The sequence below is a fragment of the Porites lutea genome, chromosome 2 (assembly GCF_958299795.1).
Source record: "Porites lutea chromosome 2, jaPorLute2.1, whole genome shotgun sequence".
Classification (NCBI taxonomy): domain Eukaryota; kingdom Metazoa; phylum Cnidaria; class Anthozoa; order Scleractinia; family Poritidae; genus Porites; species Porites lutea.
In genome coordinates this window covers 9868005-9895935 of record NC_133202.1, presented here as the reverse complement: position 1 = coordinate 9895935, position 27931 = coordinate 9868005, and the positions used below count along the sequence as shown (strand labels likewise).

Sequence of the window (27931 nt, the reverse complement as noted above, 5' to 3'; positions counted from 1 at the left end):
GTCGTCGCTTTCTAGGTCGTAGTTCTAGGTCGTAGTTTTCTTGGTTGTCGTTTACTAGGCCTAGGTCGTCGCTTTCTAGGTCGTCGTTTTCTAGAAACCCTATTGTTTAGTATCATGGCCAGTTTTCCAATTATTCAATTAGCAGAAGGCGAATGGACTTCCGAGAAATGGTATGATATTTCGGGGGTAAAGCTACCGTTCTATTTCACCAGTGATCCTGCATTCCTCAGAGACTACATTGATAATTTCCAGACGAGACCGGATGACGTTTTTATTGTCGGCTATCCTAAATCAGGTACGTCAATAGGTTGAAACACACTTATAGTACTTTGATGTAATATATCAAACATGAGATGCAGTGTTTCATCACCAGATGAAACACCGAGAAGAGAGTTGAAAATACGACGCGCAGCGGAGTATTTTTGACGAACTTCGAGGTGTTTCATCTGGTGATGAAACACTGTGTCGAATGTTTGATATTTCTTCTCAAACAAAATCATTTTTGAAGGAGAAATTAAGGATGCAAATACTAAGCAGTGTTTCATCCGATTTCCAAACACTCATTAAACATTAATTTCCTTTGTATTTTCTTAATGAATTATTAATGAGTTTGAGAAGGTAGATTGAAAAATGTTCCGGCAGGGCTCGAGGTACCGTAAGTAAATTCAACGCAGACTTGTTTTGGCTCGTCACGCGAAGAATCCCCGGGAACCTCAGTCCTATATGTCACGCAAAGTTGTCAAGGAGCCTGTAAGCTTTGTCTGGAAACACGGCGTATAATATATAGCCGACTGTTCATATTCCAATGCTTACTTCATTACATTCTATACTTCATCTCGGCCAGCGACTGTAAGCCCCTCCAACTCCTCCATCCCCTGTATTTACTACATTATACTATTATACTCGGGTGTGTTTCATAACCACAATTATTATTATGGCTCTGTTTGATAACTCGTTCATTCCTGTGCCTCTCCACCCAAGAAGTGTTGGATTCTGGATTTCCGGATTCCAGTTAATGGATTCCGGATTCTTTGCCTGTGAAACTTGGATTCCAGATTCCTTGATCTGTTTCCCTTATTTTTTTAATTTGTATTTTTAGCTGTATTCCTTATTGCAAAGCCCAGAATCTCGAATTCCACAAGCAAAAGTTTCCAAAGTGGCGACACTTTTCTTGTTCATTTATAGCTATTCCTCAGTTATGTTAATTGGCCCTTGATGCCTGGATTGCTTCTTGAGAGTTCAAAAGAATGTCTAGCCAGAATGGAGTCATTGAGGGCTAAGTCACTACTAAGTAACATAAGTATAAAAAAATAATAAAGTCGTCGCCATTTTGGAATAAGGTGTATGCAGGTATCAATGTTTGAATGGAGAGACGGGGAGGGGGGAGGGGGGTAGTGGCATAGGTGCAGCATTCATCATCATCATCATCAATCTTTTTTTATAGACGAAATCGTATCATGTTTACATGGTCTTCCTAGGAATCGTGTGTAAAATTAGACTAAAATACTCTAAGGAACTGCTTGACTATAAAGTTAAAAATACAAAAACTTACATTATTAATTTAATAAATTAAGAGTTACATTGAGTCATGGTGTATTAAGATAATCTTTCCCATGAAATGAAGTTTTAAAAACATTTAAACTAGGCGGCTTTCTAATCTCTGAGGGAATCGTGTTCCACAGAACAGATCCTCTGTAGTGTAGGCTCCCTCTTGCAGACTCAGTTCTGGGTCTGGGGACATAATAATTTAACTCAGAATTTCTAAGATTGTGTGATTGTACATTTGAGAGGTGTTGGGAAGGATCCTCCTCAGATACGATGGGGAAAGATTGTTATGGATTTTATACATTGTCACAGCCAACTGTTTAAGTCTTACATAATCTAGTCTTTCCCAGCGAAGCTCATCCAACAAAACACTTGAGCGAACCTCATAGTTAGAAAAGGTGAGAATTCTAGCAGCCCTATTCTGTATCTTTTGAAGTTTGTCTGCTAGTCCCTTATTGATATTACCCATACAGCACTACAGTAATTAAAATATGGCATTACCAGTGCATTGTACATATTCACTCTAGTATCAAATAGTATAAAATAACTTACACGTTTTAAGATAGCAATACCTGCGGATATTTTCTGTGAAATGGTATTAATGTGTGGGCGCCAGTTCAAAGATTCATCAGTTTGAACTCCAAGGGATTTATGTTTAATTACTCTTTCTAACGGTGTATTATTGACTTTGACTGTGAAGGCACTATTTATGTGGGATAACTTAAATTGGCTCCCTCTAAGCATGTATTTAGTCTTCTTAACATTAATTTGTTTGCTTACAACCATGACTGAATTAAATTCATATCATAATTTGAAGTTTTTGCTTTTTATTGGCCTTAGGACTGGAAAATAGTCCGAATTTGATTAAATATTCCTGCAATTTGGGACCGAATTTGGGTCAAAATGCCCAGAATGGGAGGGACAAAGGAAGTGTTCCAATGCCACACCTGTGCCCGTCCCCCACTCTCCGTCTAAATGTTGATACCTGCACTTGTGGTGACTGGGAAAGGCCTGAAAAAACGAAAAAAAAAAAAGCTTGAAAGAGTTATCAAGTACTTAAATATATTAAAGTTGATGTTTTTATTATTTTCATTCAGGGACAACATGGGTGCAAGAAATTGTCTGGCAAATCTACAACGACGGAGCAGTCAGCGGTGAACATTTTCTATCGCGAGTGCCATTTATTGAACCATCCACCAATATAAAGTTGTACCCGTTTGGCTTGGACACTTTACCAAGCCCTCGCATTCTAAAGACTCATCTTCCACACAGAAGAATTCCGAAAAGTGAGGACAAAGAAATGCAGAGCAAATATGTTTACGTGGCTCGCAATCCCAAAGACGTTGCAGTATCGTATTTTCATTTCACGGATTATTTGCGTAAAAAAGGCAATGGCCTTAATGGGCCATGGGAATATTATGCCAAGTTATTCATAGAGGGAAATGGTAAGTTTGACTTTATCAGATGTATACGTACTGAATGTGGGCCTTTAATTCTGATCTTCAGCTACAATACTCGTCAATTTTCGTCGAACACTGACTGAAAGTGAGGTTTTTTCATGTCATGCCTTTTCAACCAACTTATCTAACTTTTCCCCGTATGTACTTTTTCTCTTCTTCCCCAATGTCGAGATTGGCGTTTTTTGCATAAAGAGTGATACGTAAATCAACATTGAGGGCGTAACGCGACAAGTCAGTTTCAACAAATTCGACGAGTATTCTAGATATCATTAACAATGAATACAGTCTACTTTAGTCACAAGAATACCTCTTCTCACCGTGTGCACTGAAAAGTATAAGGTTTCTTAAATACTTTAAATGGTCGGTGACCCTACGTTTTGGACAGATGACTGAGTTTCTTTTCCAAAAATTCGACGGATTGCTTAAAATTGAACAAAAATTTAAAAAAAAAAAATCAATGTAAGAGGTTTTCCAAAGTAGAATCTTTCTATTCCGCTGTCTTAGGGCTGTTGAAAATCCGACCGTTCGACAATATGACTTTACTTAAAGAAGCGTCACTCGATCCCGCATAATTCTTGACATCATACTATAAAGCTTCATCAGATAACTGGTATTTTTTGATAAATATGTAGTGTGTTGGAACTCTTGGAATGACCATGTTCTTGACTGGTGGAAACACAAAGATGATTCCAATGTCTTGTTTCTCAAATATGAGGATTTACACAAGGTAATGCGGCAGGGGTAAATAACATAACCCTTCCCAAGGGACAGGGCAACGTCGATTTTCTCCATAGATCGTACAAAAAAGGTTTATAAGAATAATAAATTAAAAAGACCTGCAAAGATAAAACGTTTTCATCCTTTATCAAATTCTATCAGATAAGTCTTTAAGGAAATGTATGATGATGAGTCTGGAGAATTTGTACTGGGAAATAAGATTACACCCTAAGGGACTTGTCAGAAATTAGCAGGGGGGGAGGGGAGGTGGAGATTTTTAGTTAAGCGATGAAAATAAAATGACCCTCCCTAGGTAAGGGATTAAAATGTCCTGACCCTCCCCTGGAAAGCGTCCTAAAATTCTAGGACCCTCCCCTGAGTCCGAATTCTTATGCAGTGGTGCAAGGAAAATAATTCAGTACTTTCAAAAAAGCCATCTTGTACTGAAACTGACCTACGATGGACATGCAAGTGTTTCTTCTGTTGGCAAACAGGACAAAAGAAAGTTTTTGGTTTAATGGGATAATGACAGTTTCTCTTTCACGTAGCCTGAAATTCATCCGATTGCTTCGAGGCGTTTTCTAATCTCAACAACTGAGGGATTAATAACGACTTGAAGTAATCAGATGACTATAAGAATCAACTATCACGACTAGAAGAATCAAAGACGAATAATTTTCGCGAAAAAGAGTTAGACTTCTCAATATTTTTTCAGTGGAGATCACTTCAAGTGATGCTCCAAACAGGGGCATGTCACAAATAAAACAGCATGCTATAGGAATGGGTACATTAAAACCTTATCAACCACATTCAAGTAGGAGAAGTTGCCCTTCTACACAAGGAAAATAATGATCAGTATGTCAGGAAATCAGAATTGCATGTCATGATTTTCATATATGGTTTGTATTCTCGTAAAACATAATATTGAAGCATCCCTTCACGATCGTGGTGGCTTATTTTTTTGTGACCCTCCCTCTTTTCCTGTCATTTTTTTTTTCCTGCCCTCCCTTTTGGAGGGCTCAAAAAACTCTGACCCTCCCCCATTTTCCACCCCCCCTTCCCCCCTGCTAATTTCTGACAAGTCCCTAACAATAGAGTGTTTTCACATGACGTCACGGCGGCCATATTGGTGTCCCAAAACAATAAAACGGCGACCATGTTGGTGTCCGAAACGAGTCCTGTGGGAGTTGAACTCCTTTATTATGCAAACGCTTTCTTTTGTTCCAATAAATTTGCATAGATGCTGGCCACGTGAGTGAAAACACTCTGTAGCAACGGAGACCATAAAACTGATATATTTTCAAAATGATAAATGCCCACGATCATATCCAGTCGCTGGACCGCGGACCTTAGAGGAAACACCTTCTACCATCATGTACCAGGGCTTTCAATAACAATTGAAGTAGCCAGCAGGTTTGATTAGACTAACTGACAGTGTCAAAAAAGGGCCATTGTTTCCCCAGAAAATGTTAACATTTCTAAGCCCTAAAATGTTTCATTCAAGTTTCGGTTTATCAGCCACACAATCAACTCCTTCAAGCAATTAACACAAATGACGGTAATTCAATAATGTACATTTGTTAGTGAACAAACTCTGGGTAAATCTATGTAAAAAGGTGTGGAAAATTGACTGACCAATGCGTACCATAAATCCAGTGGTTCTTGCTAAATTAAAAAATACATCATAATTATGTTTTCATTGAGATGTTAAGATATTTTTTGTTTAAAACAGTATTAAAACGTCATAACTGCTTCTTCTTACACGAAAAAGGTAACCGACTTCTCTGAGCGTTTCGTCGGTCGTGGGTACTTATTGAAGCCCCTGATATTGTACCAACCATTTTCGAGGATCGAAAAGACGAAACGCACCAATAACAGAACAGCTTCGGTGCTACTAATAATTCCGCACAGTCAAATGCATATGAGAATGATCAGCAAAAATGCCTTCAGGGTATTGAAATCTGAACTACCAAACATTAGAAATAAACTCTGAAATTTTAGCAAGACGAACAATTGGAAAACCCCAGCTGTAATCTCTTTAAATTGAAAGTTCTTGTCTTAAACGGTCATATTTACGGTTCTATCACCCTTTTTGGTGATCAGTTTATATCGTCTTAATTTGGCTTAATTCTATTGCTAAGTACTTGATTACGCAGGTAGGGGTCTTGCAACGTAAAAGATTAATCTCTCTCTTAAATTGTTTCTTCTAGAATTTACCTTCCCATGTTCGAATGATTACTGATTTCCTGAACAAGCCACTGACAGATGAACTCATTAATCGCATTGCAGAGCAGTGCACTTTGAAGGGCATGAGGGAAAATGAGATCAGTTTCATGGTGAGCCCCGGAGAACAGAGTTCTCCGTTACTACGAAAGGGCGTGGTCGGAGGTTGGAAGAGTTACTTCACTCCTGAGCTGAATGATAGATTTGATAAGGAAGTGTTGACAAAACTGGAAGGATCTGGATTAGAGTTTGATTTTGAGATCCATACGTGACAAAAAAAAATCCATATAGCCGGAACAGGCAGAAAAAAGAAAACATATTAGCTAATTAAAAAAACGCTTGCACTCATGACGAACCCAACAATATTTCACTTTTGTAACGGTCCTTCCCCCAGTCACCTATAAACAGCACAATATTTCGCCCCATTTAAGGTAATCCAACACAGCCTTGGGTTCTGGATTTGGAAAGGCGCTAACTGTCTAAAAGCTCATCATACATGTCACGTATGACCATATATGTATCTTAAAACAACCTCGTCCCCAGGGCTTTTCCCTTAAAAAATGGGTGGGGCGCCACCTATTTTTTAAGGGAAAAGCCCTGGGGACGAGGTTGCTCTTAGGATATACTGAGTTCAGTTTCATTTAGTAGAGTCTTAAAAAATTACATTACTGTGATATATTCTGTAATCTAACTTCCTAGATATGATTTGCTGATAACTAATTTTGGATTCCACGCTATTGATTTTGGATTTTTTGTCAGTGGAACACGGATTCCGAATTTCAACCGTCAGCGGGATTGCAGATTTCCAGGGCTGAAATGTTGGCCCCCAAAGCCTAGGATTCGGGATTCCACAAGCAAAAAATTCTCGCCCGGGCGATCCGGATTACTTTACATGTAGCGAGAAGTTCAAAACAACAATGGCCTGTTGTATTCCGAGAATTTCTCCCTTATTAAAGAGGCGGGATGCGCAGTCAGATTATATATTATTATTCCAGGAACATTTCTTGCGGGGCGGAATTCTGTTTTATCCCCACTTGATACAGAGGCTAAGACTAAAGGCAAACCAACAAAACTGGTATGTTACTGCCTACAGAGTGTTGTTTACCTGCGTCACTTTCAGACTTATCACGCGAGACCTAGATCAGCTAGAGGACCTAGAAAGAAACCCTCGATATATCGGGATTTTAACAGGGGCACCCAACGACTGTTTTCTGTAAAATATCTGTTCGGAGAGGCAAATATTACCTAGAATTTTCTATTACTTGTGGACTGCTAAAAATTTTCTAGATGGCCGTTCCATTCATGAAACAATTTCGAAGCTTATCTAACAAATTCCCAATAACTTTCTGAAGTTTAATTTTTAACATTTCACTCCCCAGGTTAGGCTATTTTTCCAGAAAAAAGGAAAGCTAAAATTTTCGGATTCAAAAATGTGATGGAGAGAGGAATCAGAAAAAATTCTCACTTTCGTAAAGCGTTAAATTGCTTCCAAAGTTTTCGGGAAAATAATACTGAATCCCTTGTAATTTCGAAAAGACTCAAGTTTCCATAGGATGACCGAACAGATACAAATTTTATAGCGACGCTTACAGCGCATTTCTAGAAATCTAAAAGTGCTCTGGATAGCCTAAAAAGTGTTTCAATGTATTTAGAAGGAAACCGCCTTTGGGTGCCCCTGTTTTAAGACTGTCCTCGGGGAAGGCTGCTAAACTGTAAGTTAAGCCGGTCCGCAACTGAAGAAACCAGAGGCCTGCCAAGCTCACGTTACGAGTGTGTTATATGTAAATTAACTTTCTCACAAGAGAGTCAGTGTCGCGTCACAAGCAACCGTTGAGACTTTGTATGAGAAATAAAATACTGAGGTCTGCGAACGCTAAATATCATTATTCTTACTAATTTTTCTATAAAATAAATAACTTCCTATTATGAAGAGAGTGACAGAGGTCAAACAATAACAGCCAAAAAAACCGACTAAATCGATGAATTCACACCAACTCAACAAAGGAATACATCGAAGGTAAGTCTCCTCTATTTATTTTATAGAAAAATAAGTAAGAATAATTATATTTAGCGTTCGCAGACCTCAGTATTTTATTTCTCATACAAAGTCTCAACGGTAGACTTACTACAAGTCGACGTCGTGGCGACCCGTGACTCGTAACGAGAGCTTGGGACACCTGTGAAGAAACCTGCTACTCATCTCAATCCGCCCTGTTGCCTCTTACTTATACATACTGTATACACTGATTTAAACTGTTCTCTTCTCTTATTGTTAGTTTTTAATTCGTTATAGAAAGCGGTAACTAAACACTCACTAAATCATAATTATACTTTAAAAAAAAAATCTGTGGAAGGCATTGTATCGGCTATTACAATTTACACGTGTTGTTGAAAACTATTGTTTTCGAACTCTAAAACAATAGCTAGACATGTAAATTACACTTGTAAAAGTTTCATTAAATTAATGACCCCTGTAAGGTCTCCACTGTTACTTGTGAGCGCCTGCTAAGTAAGCTACAATAGTCATCAGGCTCAGGCATTGATGTACTGTTGGTTTTTTCAAAATTCTATCATCTTGTCATCTCCTGTCGTTTCGTGACCTTCTTTTCCTTTTGTATTTAACTCGGGTGTTCATACGGTTCTATGACCATGAAAACTGTAAGGCGTTGTATTTAACAATTATTCCTCGAGCCCGAATGGGCTCTGACGCAATAGCCCATGAAGCCGAAGGCCGAATGGGCTATTGACTCAGAGGCCATGAGGGCGAGAGGAATAATTGTTTTTAGTAAAATCCAACTAGTTGGTCAAAAATATCGAGACAAAACAACTTAAAGCAAGACTTTAATCCTATTTTTTCGCCAAAAATCCGGCGCTTTTCGCTACTAGTGGGCTATAACATATAGCCTAGTAATAGCTCAACCAATCAGAACGCAGCATTGATAATAGACCACTAGCTGGATTTTACTAAAAAGAGATAACCATTTGTTCTCTAGTTAATGACCTTGAGGCTAATGTAAGATCAAGCATAAAAAAATAAATGATGCATGATGATGTACTTCGTCGCGTAACAGAATTGTTGTCCTTTAATTCGTACGCTGTGCGCAAGACAAGCAACAATTTTTCGTGGCAAGTCTTGCTATTCAAACAACAGACGGCGAATGGACATCAGCAAGATGTTGGGATAGTTTTCGGAGTTAGAATTCAGGCATTTTTCACCAAAGATCCAACGTTGCTAGCGAATCAATTATCCAACTTCCATACGAGACTATAGACGACGTTTTCGTGGTCACTTATCCCAAGTCAGGTTTGTTCATTTTTTTACACATAACATAATTTGGATTAAAACTGGGAATACCTGCTCCTTCTGCGAAACGGTTTAATCTCCCCACTCCCGTGTTCTTTTCAGAGCCAAATATGTCATTTAGACTCTATCGCTGAGCCCGTGTTATTTTCCTTTTCCATCTGTCTTTTGTAAGAAAGCCAAAAAAATTGCCGCCGATCCCCTGAACGTTAGTGGTTTCAGATTTTTAGGAAGTTCAACTGAGTGCAGTTCACCCGCATAATGACCCTAACTCGAACTTGATTTGCTCAGTTTCTTCTTCTTTCTGATCCTTGCATTCAAGTTCGATATAACCAGTGCCCCAGGCACGGTTTCTCCTCTATCTCAATGCCTGGCAGTCCAAATTTTAAAGTGTATTTCAGCGGGAGGTCTCATGTTAACCCTCTTAAGGCCCAGACCTTAACACGACTCCGAGTTTAAGGGAAAAACAAAAACTAAGAATTAAATGGCAACACAAACCTTCATTATATCATTGCTTTCCAAGTACTCAAAGGGATAGTAGCTGGATATTCACGCCCTTGAATTTTCGTTGATTTAATTTGGGATCACATTGGGAACATAATATCAGCTAAGGCAAAAATGAAAACCAATGATTTAGGGCTGTTGAGGCCCTCAAAACCCAGACCCCTCCCCCCTTGGTGGAGCGAGTATTGTGTTTGTGATAGCCTACTCATTCAGGATGATCATATCTCTGTCATTGTCATTTACTGTACTCAATCCAGGTACAACGCGGATGCAAGAAATTGTCTGGCAAATCTGTCATGAGAGAGAAATCAGCAGTGAAATTAAAATGTATTCCTTCGGGTGCCATTCCTCGAGAAGTTGGCGTCGCAAATTGATTTTCATGATCTGAGAAGTCCTCGCAGTCATAAAGCCGCATCTCATCTTCAGTACTATTCCTAAAAGTGCCAACAACGATGATCGATGTAAATACATTTACGTTGCTCGCGACCCAAAGGATGTTGCAGTGTCATATTTTCATTTTGAGGATAATATGAAAGAGTGTTATGGTTTTAATGGCTCTCGGGAGGCCTTTTACAAATTATTCATCGAGGGATATGGTAATGTTTTTACCGCTCCATATAAGCAAATCCAAGACAGTCTTGGATTCTGGATTCCACGCCGGAACTGGATTCTAGATTCTGGATTCTGGATTCTGTGTCAGTGGTACTTGGATTCCGGATTCCAATCGTTAGTGGCATTCCGGATTCAGTGAACTGTATTCCGGATTCCAAAGCCCAGGGTTTCTTATTCCATCAGCAAAATCTCCCGGATTCCGCAATCCGGATTCCCTTCATGGAGCGATTTTTCAAAACCCCAGGGGAAAGTGAGGGGTATTGTTGAAGACTTTGTTTTACAAACCCAAGTTAGATCATTAGATATCAGAAGGTTTAGGAGGGGAATGTGCGTCGGAAAATTACAATGAAACCCCAAAAGGAGAATAATCTATGCGTGACTAAGTCATTTTCCCCTAAAGGAGACCACTGACATTTGCTTTTTTCACATACTAACTAGTATAGTAGGTCAACACTAATCAATAGACCTTTTTGGGCAAAAGCATTGGCTTTCCTTCCTAAGGAAAGCGACGAGCATCACTGCATGATTGTTTTTATGGGAATTCGCGACCCCCGCCCCCAACTCACAAAAAAAAAAACTTAATGTGGAATGAGGGCATTCCTTGAAGATAAACGACCGTGAACAAAAGGGGAATGACGGACCTGACCCAGTCAAACCCTGGATCAGATAGGATCGGATCAGACTAAAGATTGAATGTCGATTATTTTTAAACGAAGTCTAACTTAAGCCGCGGTTTAGCAAATCTTTGGACCTCAAGATCTCTTCCTTAGTGGGTTATTTTAAGAAGATAAATACTTTTCTTGTCTACTCCGTATGCTTTCATAAAACTGTTCACATTGAGGTTTATTCATAACTTAAAGAGGGTTCATTTACATCAGTTGATATACAAGGAATGTAAAGTTCTTAACTAGCTATGATAAAGGGGTACCACCTTTTCTGCCAAAAATGGTGTATAAAAAAGTAAGGGGTTGGTGGCCTCGGGGCGGAGCCCCATGTATAAAACTTTGTTGAGTACCCCCTCTTCTCCCACAGGGGCTGAGAGATGGTGGCTTGAAGGAAAATCTAAATCGATGCCGATTTCCTTTCTTCTAGGATCTACCATTCCATGTTCGAATGATTTCTGAGTTTCTAAACAAGCCCTTATCGGGTGAACTTATCAGTCGTATTGCAGAGCAGTGCATTTTCAAGGCAATGGTAAAAAATCACAGCTAGTTTCCAATGAACAAGAGGGTTTACCATTTCTAGTAAGGTGTGGTTGGAGATTAGAAGAATCCCTTTACCCCACTTTACGGCAAGCAGATCTTTATCACTTTACGACAAGCACATCTCCTCTGGACCTTGTGGATCATCTCCCAAGGAGATCGAGAGTTAATAGTTAACATGACAATATTAGAAACGTGAGACGAAACTTAGGCGTCTTATTTACGACGCGCCAGACAAGCAAACGCATTTGATAACCAGCAATGTTAACCGTCTCTGATCGGATTCAAATCCCTTCCAACACGACTCATAAAGACACAGGAACAAAGGAACATGCATCTTATTATTTTATGAGCTAATACAGCGTAAATACATCTATTTTTCTCTATTAGCTAATACAGCGTTCGGGTTCCCTGTGGAGCAATATTGGAAATAATCCCCTCCCTCGAATGATCGCCTTCCCTCGAATAATCGCCCCCTTTTGACAAGAAAAAACTGAAATAATCGCCCCCGGTACGATACGGTACCGTGACTTGGCTGAATGACGATTTATGACGTTAGAAATTTGTGCACCAATAGATTAGGTACGGAACGTCATGCTTCATCGCTAGGGCGGCAGGACCTTTCCGCGGGTGGCGAGTGGCGGGTTAAAAATATATATGAAATAAAATATTATAACTCGTTACAGTGAGCGTATGTGGTAATTTTAAAATAAAAATTATAATAAACAATAGTATTGTCTTGTTTTTTTCTTATCTACTTACGCGGACTATTTTTTTTTTCTCAAATATGAAAAAAAGAAAACGAGAAATCATGCCTGTGAAACAGTCACCTCTCCTAGCTCCGCACCGCAAGAGACGTTTCGCCAGGCTACACGCGGTGTGTCAAATGTGTCAAGCAAGACTCATGGCACGTGTCGAAGCGAATTTTTTCGTACATGCATCTCTACACTGTCCGACGCCATGCCTTGTTAAGGTCTTTTTTGTCTAGTTTGCTTTTTCTTCCACATCAAGACGAAAGACGATTGCACTTCCCCAACTGACTGCAAGAGATTGCCTTCCATGTCGTAGCTCAGTTTTTGCCCTAGTATGCGGCATGATTGCCATCCTAATCAGTATTTTTAAGTAGTATTTAAAAAATGCAGATCCTTTTTGTGTATGTATACAACGAGATCAATTCGCGTCCGAGACGCCACATGAGGCGAAAACGGTCAATGCTGTGTCAAAAACGTTGTTGTTCCTTCTCTAGTACGCATAAACATTAGGGCCATTTATACGAGGAAAAATAAGACGCGTCTTACATAAGACTCGTCTTAAAATAAGACGCGAACTTTCCTTATAAACGGCACATTTCGTCTTAGTCAGGTCTGTTAAGGTCAGGATCGTTACAGAGTTGACAAAAGCACCAAACTTTGCACAGCGATAGCTTATTGCAGTACCATGAATATTAGAGGGGGTGCCCAATGCAAATATGCCACTGAAGCGTGTTAAACAGGATTTAATTATTGTAAATTTCACCTGCTGGGGTTCCTGTGGTGTTTTGATTGAAAATTGTTATTTAATACTCTAAATCACTCAGAATACTCTTCTCATGTTGTAAACTACAATTTTACTTGAACATCTGGCATTCTCATCCATTATTAGCTTATTGATTGTACAATTAAGTTGATTATTACTGTGCCCTTAAAGCAAGTCCACAGTCCGCCCACATTTTCATAAGTCATTTCTAAGATAGCCTCGTCTTTGCTTCATAACTTGCAAATACTCAGCTTCTGGGGTTCTCTTCTCCTTTTCTAATGCATTTCAATTAGAGGAGGCCTTATTGTGTGGCTTAAGCCTTTTTTATCAAGTATTACTTGTCATTACATGTCACTTTAAGCTAAAGAAAGCGTATGGCATAGCGATTCACACACAAAATTTCAGAAAGAAAGAAATTTAAAAAAAAAAAAAAGAAAGAAAAAGAGTCTGTTGTATCACATATTATCAGGGATTTACGACTGTCACAGCTGTTAATGAAGAGCAAATAACGAAATGACAGAACCCAAAATAGTTCTTTCCTAAGGAGAATGCCTTTCAGTCTCTCTTTATCTGCTGGATCGCACGTGCATGGTTTGACAGAGAAGACAGCATCGTGGCAAAAGCCATATCATTTACAATTCCCGCAGTTTGTCTAAGCTTTACAAAGCAAAGACAAACAAAAAAGAATCTGGTCTCATTAATGAAAAAAAGGAACAAGTTAGCCCAAGCTTCACAAAACAGCACGGTTTATCATGAAGCCTCTACATTTGGCACTGAAGCACAATCTCATGTCCAAAAATAATAACAGCTTATCAAGTCGTAAAAGTGAGACTCAAGTGGTACAAGATTGACTCAAATGATAAATGGTGAATGGTTTAACTGCTGAAGCCGTAGAAAGGGGGCCGGACTAACTTTTAGGGCCTGTTTACATGGAGGAGGGGGACCCCAAGTAGGCATGGTAACCCACTTAGGTGGGGTATTAACCCGCCTGTCCATATAATCTCTCATTTTAATTTGATCACGTTTACATGAGAGGAGGGGTGACCCTTCAAGGTAGGTAGCCCAGTCTGCCACACTGGGTAACCCTCTCAGCTGAGGTCAAATTTTGCCATGTTAATGTTTCAAGGTGAGGTAATCCAGGATAGTCGGGGTCGGATTCGTGATACATTATATTCGCGCAAAATTCACTTTGGCGCCGGGTGGCTTCACATAATTATTTAAGGTAACGATACAAAGCCACAACACTGAAGGTTGTAGCAAGAGCAGCAAGTGAGCGTAGACGTGGTTTGCCAGCATTTTTCTTGTTTACATGCTTAGCGACCATTCAATAATCTTGAGAAGGTGCACCCCAGGATGACAGGGTTGTAAGATTGCATGTAAAGGAGGGTTATTTTTTTTACCCCACCTAAGCAGGTTACCTCACCTACCTGGGGTCCCCCACCTTTATGTTAACAGGCCTTAAGTCTCAAGAACCGTGAAACTGATAATAAACAGTATACCTAACCCGGGACTAGTTGTGATACTACTTTCAACTTCCAAAACGTTAGCATCGCAGCCAAAGGAGCCATTAAATCGGTGTAACACGAATATTAGATTGCGGTTGTTTCATGTGTCTCGTTTTGTGACTTTTCTTGTGTTCGTTTTTGTCACCATCTGTAAATTTCAATCATGTTCAAAACCCCCCTACTAACAAAATATTTCATGGAGCTCTTTAGAATGATATTCAGCAATAAAAACAATGTGTGACCAGGAGCCGATTTCTACGCTCCTGGTGTGGCAACAAAGGTATAACTGAATGCAAAGTTTTGCAGTATGTAATCTGTCAGAAATCTGTTTGAGTGGTCAAAGTTGGGGCTGATGGGCTTCTTTATCATGACCACTCCATTATTATAAGGGACCAGGCCATAATTATTGTTGACCCTTGCTTTTCTTGGTATTTTCTGTAATTTTCCACGGCATTATTTTGTGAAAAGTTGGTAACTGAATTGCTCTTGACGAATTCATGATCGTAAGATTTCGTAACCACGGGGTATTGTCTAATTGCAGCAAACAAATTACATTCATTTTTATGAATGATGTATCATTGGTTGGCGAAAAGAGGCCTTGTTCCTGTAACTTTTAGCTCTTCTGAAGTTAATTTGTTTGTAAATTGTAACGCGCGCAACGACCTTTCTTTTTTTTTAAAGATCGTACAGACCTACCATTAACACTCTGGTGCGAGGGCTCTGAAGTGAATGAGCTCCTTACAGGTGTCTAGGCATGCAGGGACCTCATACACTTCTTTTTAAACGCAAATGTGTAAAAAAAGTGTTACAAATTCCTGGAGAGGCATGTTTTACAACCTCGTCCCCAGGGCTTAATAAAAAGGTAGAAAAAGGTAAAGCGACCATATTTTACATCAATAATTCGTGTCAGTAGTAATAACTGATAAATTTGAGGTCGACGGTGCGAACCTTTTACTCCCCTCTCTCCATTAATGCTCCGTTTTAAGGGTATTTAAAGCTATTCAAAGCTACACAGAAAGGAGAGAAGTTGAAATAAGGATGTGTTGACACCGGGGATCAAACTCGGGACCTCGCGCACCGAAGGCTGCACACTAACCAACTGTGCCACCCTTGCTCCTCCTTTTCCCCCTGAGGACGAGGTTGACATATTTTAATCGTTATCTCAAGGACAGGGTTACCAACAAAGCAAATTGTAATCTAATCTTAGCTGCACAATTGAGCTTAAAGTGAGCGCGTTGTCAGTCACGGTTCATGAGGTCGGTCATGTGGCATGTCAAAATTTAACGATTCTATCATTTAGGATGTGATACATTTGGGTTTTATGTTGTTGTATGACATCTTTGAAAGCTGGCTTTGTGATCTGTTTAAATTGATAAGTAATGATATTATCACTGACAAGTCTTAGCAGGGACACTGATAGCCACACAGTGAACATGGCCACACTTACCGTGTGGAGACTGGGCACCAGTCAGTATTATGTACATGTAAAACTATTTTGAATAGTTTAACAACAACTAAACATTACCAAATTAAAAACTTAGAAATTTGTAACAAATGCTTTTTAGCCAAATCAAACAAGAAGAGTGCTCACCACAGGGAACCCAATCTGCTATTATAGGTGAAAGTTAACCCCCCCCCCCCCCCCCCCTTTATCTGTAATTAGGACCATTTGTAACGAGCACCCCCTCCAGTATTAATCGGCAGGTGCTAAGGAAGCTCTGTGCCAAATTTGACACTTTTGTCATGTCTGTAACGATCCGGCCTATATTTTGCACTAAGAGACCTGACTATCTAAAATAAGACGCGGCTTAGCTAAGACGCGTCTTATTAGATAAGACATACTCGTATAAATGGTACAGTTCGCGTCTTATGTAAGACGCGTCTTATTTTTCCTCGTATAAATGGCCCTATTGACAGCTTTGTTGTTTTAGTCTCTGGAAAATTTCCTTGTTTTCTCGAAATAGACATTTTGTTCATTTTGAACTACAAGTCGGGAACCAAATTGGCAAAGCAATGTTTATCCCAACTTATAACAAAAGAACAAACGCACTTGTCAAAAATCTGACACACTGTTCAAACATGTCGAGAAGCGAATGCGATCTTGGTTGTCTTGTCTCAGGATAAATATTACTTAATTTTTATGAGTTCCTCAAGCTATCTCGTGCATGCGATATCGTGTAGAAGTGAGAAGAATATTGCTAAAATATCGCTTTTTGTAATGTTTTTTTTTTTTTCTTTTTTTGGTTTCCACTTTTTATTTTTATTTTTTTATTTTTATTTTTGACGGCCTGACAATTTGTCACCCGCTACCCGTCACCCGCTACCCGTGACTCCCCACCCGCTACCCGTGACTCCCCACCCGCTACCCGCCACCCGTTACCCGTCACCCGCGGAAAAGTCCTGCCGTCGCTAGGGACGGACTTCAACCGGAAAAAATTCAACTGCTCGATTCAAGCACTGCTCAAGAAACAATTTATCATGGCCTGTTTTCCTGTAATTCAAATGACAGAAGGCGAATGGAGATCAGTAAAATACTGGGACGTTTTGGGCGTAAAAATTGGAACATTTTTTACTGACGATCCAGATTTGTTAGCCGACTATATTTCCAATTTTGAGACGCGACCAGATGACGTGTTTGTGGTTTCATATCCTAAGTCAGGTTCGTGCTGTTTATCATTATTTCAAACTAAGCAAATTGGGCACCTTACCCAGTATATAACCAGTGTAACAAGCGTTTCATTCTGCGCGAAATTGTTGCAAAAGCTAGGGGCGCTTTCCATTCAACCCAAAAGTCCGGAAATTTCGGTTGGTTCATCAAATGGAACGGACCATTTCGGTTTGGTCCGCCCGGAATATTCGGGACCAGCTTTAAAGGTGGCCCACAGTGACCGGTCTGGTCATTTCGGTCGGTGGGACCGAAATATCTCTTTCCATTTGCCAAAATTGTTGTCCTCAGTACCGCTCTTTTCTATCCTGCTTACAAGAACAAGTAGTTTCCAATGGAAAGTGAAGTGCTGTGAGTAAAGCATGACATCTCAAATAGTTTGAGTCAGTTGCAATTTTTTTCGATTTTTGATATTTGCCATTAACAGTGTCAAATAACTGAAGCAACACGACACGTAGGTGAAAAAAAGTGTGTGTAATCAAGCTACAATTCTATAAGTCCGTGAGAATCAGCTTATTATTTGTCTGAGACCTGTCGACGATATTTAACTAAAGCAATTTATCAATCAAGCTGAAATGAATACAACAAAGCCTGGCTGAATACAAATTGGCCAAAACACCGAATTTATTTACCGTACAGTTCCAGGAATTGCTTCGAATCGTTCGAATATTCTGAGAAACGTATCGCTTCAATTCACACGAATTTTCTACCTTCACTTGCATTCATAGGCTTTCTACACGGAATAGGATTCCTCCGCCTTTAGTTTTCCACCGCCCCTTTTCGACAGTCGAGTGTTCTTTAGGATATAAACAGTATTTACTCTTCTCTTTTAGAACGTAATTTATAATGAGCGTGCTGCGAAGCCACAATAACAAAACGCGCTTTGGCTTGGGTCGGGTCTGTGCAACCGGAATGTACCGTTCCATTGAGCATGTGAAGTTTCCGAAATTTCAAACCGGAATTTTTGTTGAATGGAAAGCGCCCTAGAACTACAGTCGACTCCCGATAACTCGAACCCTCGGTAAATCGAACCTCGCGCTAACTCGAACCAAAATCGATTTCCCCTGGATTTCCGCCCTCGGTAACTCGAACCCTCGATAATTCGAACTCCCGCTAACTCTAACTAATTTTCGTTTCCCCTCAGGTCTTTACCCTCGATAACTCGAACCATGTTTTGAGCCCTTAAAAAGTCGGGGAAAAAAGCCGTCTACTTGTGTCCGAAACATTGAATTTTGAATTTCCTATTAACGTGTTGTAGGAGTATAGTTTACTAGTGGGGACTGATGTTGATTGTCACAGGCTAACGTGAAGCAGCTTTACTTCTCAAAACAGTAAAATGCATGCTCTGTTTAGGCTATGTTTCGTTACGTTACGTTCTGATTTATAATTTAGAAGTATCTTTTAATTTTCACTTGACATTTCTATAATTAAATGTGATTAAAATGTTCACTGTGCAGTAAAAACTGTTTTTTACCTTACTCTCGGCTATTTTCTTCGAACTCCCGATAACTCGAACCTTTTTTTCGATTTCCCTTGAAGGTTCGAGTTATCGGGAGTCGACTGTACATGTCTGGTTAGGTCAGTGTGTTACATATTATACTTACCAGTCATATACAAAAGATAACATTATGCGAGTATCCGAGGTTGTCACAAATTATGCGTGATACAATCAGTTCTCTGTAGCTTTGAAAGTATATTTCTTCACATGTTCATATTTTAGAATTCTGTACTCTGTTCTACACTTAAAGGATTCATCGACATCAATTCGCGTAAAATTTCGATGATCTATCTAAATCCACACACTCGATCAGCTCCACGACTCCGAACTACTACACAGTTTCAAGACTCTCGTACAAAGCTCAGTTTTCAGATCACGTGAAGAGTTTTCCCGCCACAATGACGCAATAATTTTGTTCTGTGCTTTAGTTTAATACTCACTGGTATATCTTGTTGCATAATTGTTTTTGGTTTTTATTCTATTAAATGGGGTGGGTCGCATATTATATAGAAAATGGGCGAACAGATGCATTTTATACTGGATCATGATCAATCCCAGATTCCTTGAGCACTTTCCATTCAACAAAATTTCCGGCGTTTGGAGATACGTGCTCAATGGGACGGTGCATTTCAGACCCAACACACGTTTGGTCATTGTTATTTTAATAAGGATACAAGCAAAACTATTTGGGTCATTTCTGTCCGTCCAAAATAATAATAATAATAATCTTTATTGAGATGACTTTTTCATATAAAATATGGTTTTCAAAAAGGATCTCATAAAATTTTTCGTATACACAATTCGCGAAGACATTAAAAATCTAAAATGGGCAATAACTATTAAAATGTACAAGATATTTACTCAAATTCATTTAAATTACAAATTTAAAAAGATTACGTTTAAAAATATTCAGATTCACGGATTGTCTGATTGCCTGGCTAAGGGAGTTAAAATCCTTGATGGCATGAAATTCAGTCCGTTGTTTGCCCCAATTCCTCTTGACACTTGGAAGTCTGAGATTCAGCTTAGTTCTGGTATTATAATCATGTTGTTCTTGCTGTCTTATGAAGTTCATGTTATGCTCAACAAGTCCATTTAAACACTTATACACATTAAATACATCTTCTCTGAAAACGCCTTTTTTCTAATGGAGCCCACTTAAGAGTGGCAAGCGCATGCGTACCAGAGGAATAAAGAGGTCTGTCTAAAATTATTTTAGCAGCCTTACTCTGCAAGACTTGCAAACTGGTCATTAAGGTTACATTATGCTTGTCTCCCCAAACGAGGTCTGCATAATCAAATAAAGGCATGACAAGACTATTATAAAAAAGAAGGCGCGCACTAAAAGGTAATAAATGCTTAATGCGATTAAGGAGACTGAGCCTTTGATTAATTTTGCCAGCAGTTTATTCAACATGATTTGTCCATGTAAAATCAGACGATATAAAAATTACAAGGTATTTGAAGCTGTTGACATTATTTACATTGTGGTCGAAGATTGATACTGTTAGAGCCATTTTGCTTCCCAATTTCCTATTACTACCTACAAGCATACATTTGGTTTTCTCGAGATTCAGCTGGAGAGTTAGCTTGTGATTGTTTAGCCATTGCGTTACGGCCAACAAGTCGCGATTTAGCTAATCACTGAGCTCCTGGGAAGAGGAGCCGTAACAGTAAATCACGGTGTCGTCTGCATAGAGGGACGCACAGCAGCATTCCAGAATGCTTGCAGATCATTGATATAAATGACAAACAACAAGGGGCCTAATATGCTACCCTGAGGCACCCCGTGAGTTACTGGCAACTCGTTAGACATCTCATTCCCACAAGATGTACGCTGTTTTCGGTCAGTCCGACCGAAAACAATGGACTGATCAGAAGTCGACCACCTTCAGAGGTCTTCCCAAATAATCCGATAGGACCATACCGAAATGGTCCGTTCCATTTGATTTCTAACCAAAATTTCTGGAAATTTGGACTGAATGGAAAGCGTCCCTACAGGACGCAGTGTTGTCAACTCTCTGGGATAATCCGCGAGACTCCAGAGTTTGAACCGTATCTCCCGGTCTCCAGATTAGAGCCTGAAACCTCCTGGATAATCACCAAAGTTTGCCATTTCTTGTAGACTCGACTCTCTGACAATTAAATTTCAAATATTTTGCGTTGTTTGAGCTATTTTAGCTTATTTTATTAACATTGAACGTTTCCGTAGGGACCGGTCATTATTTATGTAGATAGGGGGGAGGGAAAAATAGGTTGGAAACATCAAAATTTATGTAAGGCCCCCCTGCAGACCATGTAAATAGCAAGTGACCCCCGCTTCTTTATTCAATACTAACGTGATGACCCCCCCCCCCCCCCCCCCACATATCTCCTCTTCTATGCTCTACAAAGTAATTATTAAAATGCATGTAACATACCAATAATAAGATCATCAGTTACTTCGCATAACAATGAAACTAAACTACTCTATTCCAAAATCAGTGTATCGCATAGACCAGTATCGAGTTTTTACCTGGGTTGTTTGAGGTAAGATGTTGTATGAGTGAATCAGGATTTGAGACTTATAAAGAACAAGATAGAGGAAGTGGAGAGGAAGCTGAAATACATGTTGTCTGATGACAAATATCTAACCTCCCTTTCAAGTCCTTCAGATATACTGAACTGTGAGCGAGCAGTCAAAGAATTGTCAAGTTTGGAAGAAGAGGTTTCAAAGGATAAAGCTGAGTTCAGCTGAAGAAAGTTATGGTGAACAGTTCAGTGACAATGGTCAATTATATGACTGGAACGAAGAGAAGAAATAATATTTGGAAATTTGGAAAATAAACCTTGCGATCAAACTGCTAACCCCCTTAAACTTCTTTATAAAAACGTTTAGCACTCCCCTCTAGCCTATCTGAAATAGCCTTGACCCCCCTTCCTTTTTCCCTGCCCCCTCTACATAAATAATGACCGGTCCCTTATAAACTCCGGTATGCCATTGAAATATAAGCAATAAGAAACGTGATTGGTGGCATGTAAACCAATCAGGTCAAATGTTACAATTTCAACAACATCTTTATCGCGCCTTTTTGGAGAAATTACGTCATGTGCTGTGCATTATGACGTCATGTACCAATTCTCAATATTTGAAGACTTAAGGGGTTGACAGCCCTGGGATGAACTGAATCGGATTCCAATAGTTAGCGGGATTCTGGATTCCTAGAGCTGAATTTCGGATCCAAATTAAAAAGGCCAGGAATCCGGATTCCATACGAAAAAATTACCGGACATCTGGAGTCTTGAATACAGTGAAACCTCTATTAACAGGACACCTTCGGGACCTTCCCAAGCGTCCGCTTAATAGAAGTTTGTAAAAATTGCGCAGTATTTGTTAACAATTAACTTTCAATGGTTAATGTACTGTGACAAATTTCCACGTTGTTAAGGAAGCTAAGGAAGCTGTACTTCAGTGCAAGACTTGTAGGTGAACTTTGATTGCGGATGACAATCATACGACCGGATATCGGTCTAATCTATACAGTTTATCGACAGCTAAATGACTTGTATTGATTTATCTTAGTTTATTAATCGACTACAGTACGTAGTTCAAGGACGTAATCCAATACTACTATGGTCAATTCAGTCCCCGGGATTCAGTCCAGTGTCCGCTTAATAGAGCGGTTTTTAACAATAGTAATTAGCCAAATTCAATTTATTTTAGTGTCCGCGTCCGCTCAATAGAGGTGTCCGTTGAATAGGGGTTCGTAAAGGTGAAATATAAGGCGTTGATTTCGGGACCGGCTTAGGGCCTGTTTACTTGGAGTGGGGGACCCCGGTCTAGTGGGGTTGGTTTCTTTTGTTTTCACGCTCTGGGGGACACAAAACAAAAGAAACCTACCCCACTAGACCGGGGTCCTCCACTCCATGTAAACAGGGTCTTAGTGTCCGCTTAATAGAGGGTGTCCGTTTAATTAGGGGTCTGCTTAATAGAGGTTTCATTGTATTTTACATGAGGTGAGATTGAGGCAGGATCGTTTGACAACTCTCTTGATTATTTACTTCTTTGTTACTCGATCGTTGTTTGTAGGTACAACTTGGGTGCAGGAAATTGTCTGGCAAATCTGCAACGAGGGAGCAGTCAGCAGTGAAAAGCAAATCTTTCGTTTCCCATTCTTTGAAGCTTCCGCGTGCAATGCTAACAAGCAGTTTCTTGTTGATTTTAAAACTCTACCAAGTCCTCGCCTGATAAAGACCCACCTCACCCACAACACTACTCCAAGAAGTGCAAATAAAGATGCTCAATGTAAATACATTTACGTCGCTCGGAATCCAAAGGATGTGACAGTGTCACATTTTCATTTCACGGAGCACTTTAAAAAGATTGGAACGAGTGATTTCAATGGCCCATGGGAATTTTATTGCAAGTTGTTTATAGAAGGAAATGCAGGTAAGTCAGTCAAATATATCAGAGCAAAACCTTTTGTCATATTTTTAGGAAGAAGCACTTCTTACTCCCGGTTTCCATAGCGATTATATTGAAACCACTCTTCAGCGATCGCAGCGACAACGATCGCTGAGATAGATCGTTTTCTATCTCATATCGGATGTCTTAAAAGCTATAACTTTTCAAAACCCACCCGGTCTCTTATTCTAAATATCTCCAGCAAAATAACTCAGGTAACTTAGTCTCGGGGATTATTCAAAAATATTGGCCTTGCCTTAAGTGAATAATCGTCAAATATAGGCATTATATAAAACATAACGAACCAAAGACGACAAGTCCAAAGACTACTACAAAGCTGATTCATAACAACGTGTATTGTTTTTTTATAACAATATTTCGGCAGGACATACCAGCCTTCTGTAAACCTGAAGAAGGCTGGTATGGGTAGCCGAAATACTGTTATGAAAAAACAATACACGTTGTTATGAATCAGCTTTGCAGTAGTCTTTGGACTTGTCGTCTTTGGTTCTTTGTATTTTGGCTGATTAGATCTCTTTTCTAGAGATCCAACGTTTTTAACTAGCAGGATCTTCGTCCACGGTTTTTGCAGTTAATTTAATCCTTTATTATATAAAACATAGCCTGCGTAGCAGGCGTCGAAAGGGGTAGGGGATAGCGAGGAAGGGAAATAGGGAGGGGCCACGCAGGCTAGATATTCACACCATAATGCCAATTTTGTTTTGTGAAGTTGCCTATAGGGCCTGGAATGATCATGTTCTGGGCTAGTGGAAACATAAGGATGATCCTAATGTCTTGTTTCTCAAATATGAAGATTTACACAAGGTATTGTTCTCTTACATTAATAACTCGATAATTAGCTCGGTGGCTAGTTTGATATCTTATACGCCTGCCGGAGATTGAATCCTGAGTGTGTAAGGGGGTGGAGGAAAGTCAAGACATAGAGGATATTACACGGTGGCGCGAAGATATGAATTTTATTTTCGAGTGGCAAAACAATATTTCACGAACGAGGGCAGCTAGTGAGTAATAAATTGTTTTTACCACGACAAAATAAAATTCATATCTTCAAGCTGCCGTGTAATGTTCTTTTTATTATATAGACAAAAAGACATCGATAAAATAATAGATTTTTAATCGCCAAAAAGTAATTGTGACGGCTCAAATCTACAGCACAGCAATATAAGGCATTAATTACAATGATATTGAGAAATAACACTGAGCTGAATAGGGCTCTATACATTGACAAAATATAAGCAGCTTTGAAAAATGTGTACGCAAAATTCAAAAAAATGATACGTAATAAAATTTCTGAGGGAAATTACCGAAATTACGTCATCAATAAACTCACGTGTGAGATTATGGAAAATTAACCACTCGGGTCCCGGATGTAGTTTTTTATGAATGTTACGAGTGGTATATTTTCCAGTAAATCACTCGTGTCTATATAATTATTAGTTATCGATGTCTTTTTGTCTTTTTGTCAGATAATATAATGAATCGAAGTAAAATTCTCGACTAAACACGTCCTGCGAGAAAAGTAGTGTTTGCTTCTCTCAAATTCATTCTTTTAGAATCTTGGGGAGATAGTTGATACTAAAAATTTTTAATCTTTAAGTTATCTAAGTCATCCATAATGAACACCCCAGCCGAAAATATGGATACCGTGACCTTAAACTACGACCCCGTTAAAAAGAAATAACTATATATGTCTACGGAGGAGTTTCTAGGGGATTACATCCCTGTCCGGGACTCAGATCATTTTTCTTTGTCCCCCACGTAACATCGCAAATTTTGAAAGCAGTCAAGTGCTGTTTGATTAGAACTAAAATTAATTAAATAACTTAAAAAAAAGCTAACCAACTTCCTCTGAACCTCAATGAAAATTAAATCTAAACAATACAACTGTCATTCCTCCTAGGATCTACCGTCCCATGTGCGAATAATTGCGAATTTCCTGAACAAGCCGCTCTCAGATGAACTCATCAATCGTATTGCAGAGCAGTGCACTTTCAAGGGAATGAAAGAAAATGAGAAGAGCTACAAGACAAGGGACGACGTTCAGAGTTCGCCGTTGTTACGGAAGGGCTTGGTCGGAGGTTGGAAGAGTTACTTCACTCCAGAACTGAATGAGAGATTTGAAAAGGAAGTGTTGGGAAAAATAAAAGGAACTGGATTAGAGTTTGATTTTGAGATATAGCGGACAATCATTTGATAAAGGAAACAATATATTTGCTTGGATAGAACTCTTATATTCACTTATAGACTCGAATTTTGGAAATCATTTGTCTAAAATTGAGCCGTTTCCATGTACATGCGATAAGTAATGGATTGATGACAATCTCATTAATAGATTGCGCTGTTTTGAGTTCGTGGTTTACCTGCAGTTTTGAGACGATAGAAATAATATCAGTTTCATAATTCATTCATCATTAAAAATTATAATTTTCTGTCTCTGATTGGCTCTAGTTTCTTGGCTAGTTCCTTATAACCAGCTGGCGCTGACAATTAAAAAGTTTAAAAGACATTTGCTTTTATACCCTCGTTGACGTCAGTGAGGGGATAATGCAAAATTATGGATGACTGATGTCACCCAACAACTCAAATTTTTTAATTGTAACGGTTTCCTTTTATTCCTAAGTATTTTTTTCCTTATACAATGACTTTGATATGACTTTGAATTATTGCCTTTTTCTGGTGCATATAGATATTTCAATTATTTCAGTGTCTTTGCATTTGAGGATAAAACCGGCACAGCCGACAATTCTTTTACGTTCTGATTTATGCGTTATATCCAAGCTACAACTCAACAAGAACGCTCTTAAGCGGTGAGTAAAAAGGGAGACAGATCGTCCCAAAAGACTTTATAAAATTCTGCTGGAAAACCGTTCGTCCCAGGCTATTTACCCGATTCCATTGTTTTCAGACTCTCTAAGCACTCCGTTGCTGGCAGTAGGCCTTCGTAAGATTCTTTTTGATTATTGCCTAGCTTTGTTTCAGTAACCTCAGGGGAAAAAAGATTATCATAATCATTGACATCAACACTTGTAGTCGTGTAAAGATGCTCATAGTAGTTTTTTTCCTTCGCCTAGAATCTCTACGTCCTCGGCCGTCGAAAACTTCTTCCCATTTGCGCTTTGGAGGTTACTTTCTGGTTTTACTATTAAAGTGCAGCTTCTCCAGATTATGAAATATTTTGTATTCTTTTCTCCTTCATTATACCCTTTCACTTTTGATCTAGGAATAGCCCCTTGAGTTTTGTAGGCGATTATTTCTTATATTTGCTGTTTCTTAATTCTGAGTTCAGTCCGTATGTTTTCTTTCACTTTATCTGATACATTACGTTCGTCAAGCTTATTCTCGAGTGCTAAAACTCATGTTCTTCTTCTAACCGATTTTATCTATTTTCCAGACGCCGTTTCCTGGCTGCGACTTAATTTAAAGAGGCTTCTATAATTTTCATTTTGATGACGTCCCATAATAAAATCTCGTCAACTTCACTCTGGCCTTCTTATTCCTTACACACATCGGCGATAGTTTTTCGTATCAACTCAACGTATTGCGTTTCAGTTAAGGTGACTGGACCCAGTTTTTTGGGGGGGTACCATCCTACTTTGAAGCTCTCTGGTATCCCCTCCTTTACTTTTATCGTAAGTCTAACACATAGAATGGATAACATATAGATCAATCTACAATATAACATAAAATTTTTGGCGATCGGAGTAAATGTCACGTGGTTATAATGCCACGCCCCTTTGAGGTCTGAGTCGAAAATCTGCTGTTGCCGGCTTTTTTTCGCGAAAATCTCTCGGCTACACATAGTGCGCATTAGTGCCTTGCGCTGAACAGAGCTTCACCAAAATCGCAAAGACCCAATTCGAGAAATTCAGCGGTTTCAAAATTTAGGTCATAATTTATGCGAAAATAATAAGCAAACTTTACACGATTCTAATAAACTATGAGATTCATCCCTTTATTTTGGGCATCGTTATAACAGATGGGTCCTTGCAAGTCAGCAAAACGCTTTAGGGCCTTGTAAATGCGCGCGATTTTGAGCAAAGCAAACATATAGAAATTATAGTTTTCGCTATTTGTTGATGTTTGTCAGCGTTTAAGGGTCCTTCTCACGAAAAAAGCATTTTCTTAAAAATTCCTAGTTTTTTTTCCTTCAAATTTTTTCAGGGCCACAATTGATTAACTAACTACCCGGACTCTGAATTTCATGGTCATTGAAAAACTATGACATTATCTTCTATAAGCCCAAACTTGAGTAAACATTGAAGATTTTTAGCGTTTTGGCTGAATTTGTGCTTTGGGAGTTGTCTATTGTTTCTAGTCTGTCATTATATAGCATTCCTGTTCAGCACGCGTGCAATGACCACGCTTGGCTGACTTCCGAATGCTCACCGAGATGTGATAATCTAGTATGAGAAAATAGAAGGGATTCCCGTCACGAGTTGGTTTAATTATTGGCTTGCATTAAACTTATGAAAAAATGATATTATTTTTAATAGTTAGTAGATTTAGTGTGTAGCACTTCTTGTTTTTTTTGAAAAGGCACAAGAAGCACGAGAATTGATTAAAAATTGTGAGTTAAACCTCTGTGTATCACGCGATGGCCTGTCATTATCATATCTCGGTGAGCATTCGGAAAATGTTGGAAAAGCTACTTCACTCCAGAGCTGAATGAGAGATTTGAAAAGGAAGTGTTAGCAAAACTGAAAACTACCCCTTCGGAAT

General features: G+C 39.1%; 1 protein-coding gene and 3 pseudogenes across 1 annotated transcript; 3 read left to right on the top strand and 1 right to left on the bottom strand.

Annotated features, from left to right (window-relative positions):
* The first annotated feature begins 94 nt into the window (after nt 1–94).
* LOC140927671 (sulfotransferase 1C4-like) lies at nt 95–6566 on the top strand. Its single transcript, XM_073377348.1, has 4 exons — nt 95–295; nt 2643–2990; nt 3638–3732; nt 5933–6566. The coding sequence occupies exons 1-4, from the start codon at nt 115–117 to the stop codon at nt 6215–6217; spliced, it is 909 nt and encodes a 302-aa protein (XP_073233449.1). The 5' UTR covers nt 95–114; the 3' UTR covers nt 6218–6566.
* Nucleotides 6567–7924: 1358 nt separating this feature from the next.
* LOC140925600 (amine sulfotransferase-like) lies at nt 7925–10501 on the top strand (annotated as a pseudogene).
* Nucleotides 10502–17055: 6554 nt separating this feature from the next.
* LOC140927677 (sulfotransferase 1B1-like) lies at nt 17056–25650 on the top strand (annotated as a pseudogene).
* LOC140927675 (uncharacterized) lies at nt 19599–20300 on the bottom strand (annotated as a pseudogene).
* Nucleotides 25651–27931: the final 2281 nt, after the last annotated feature.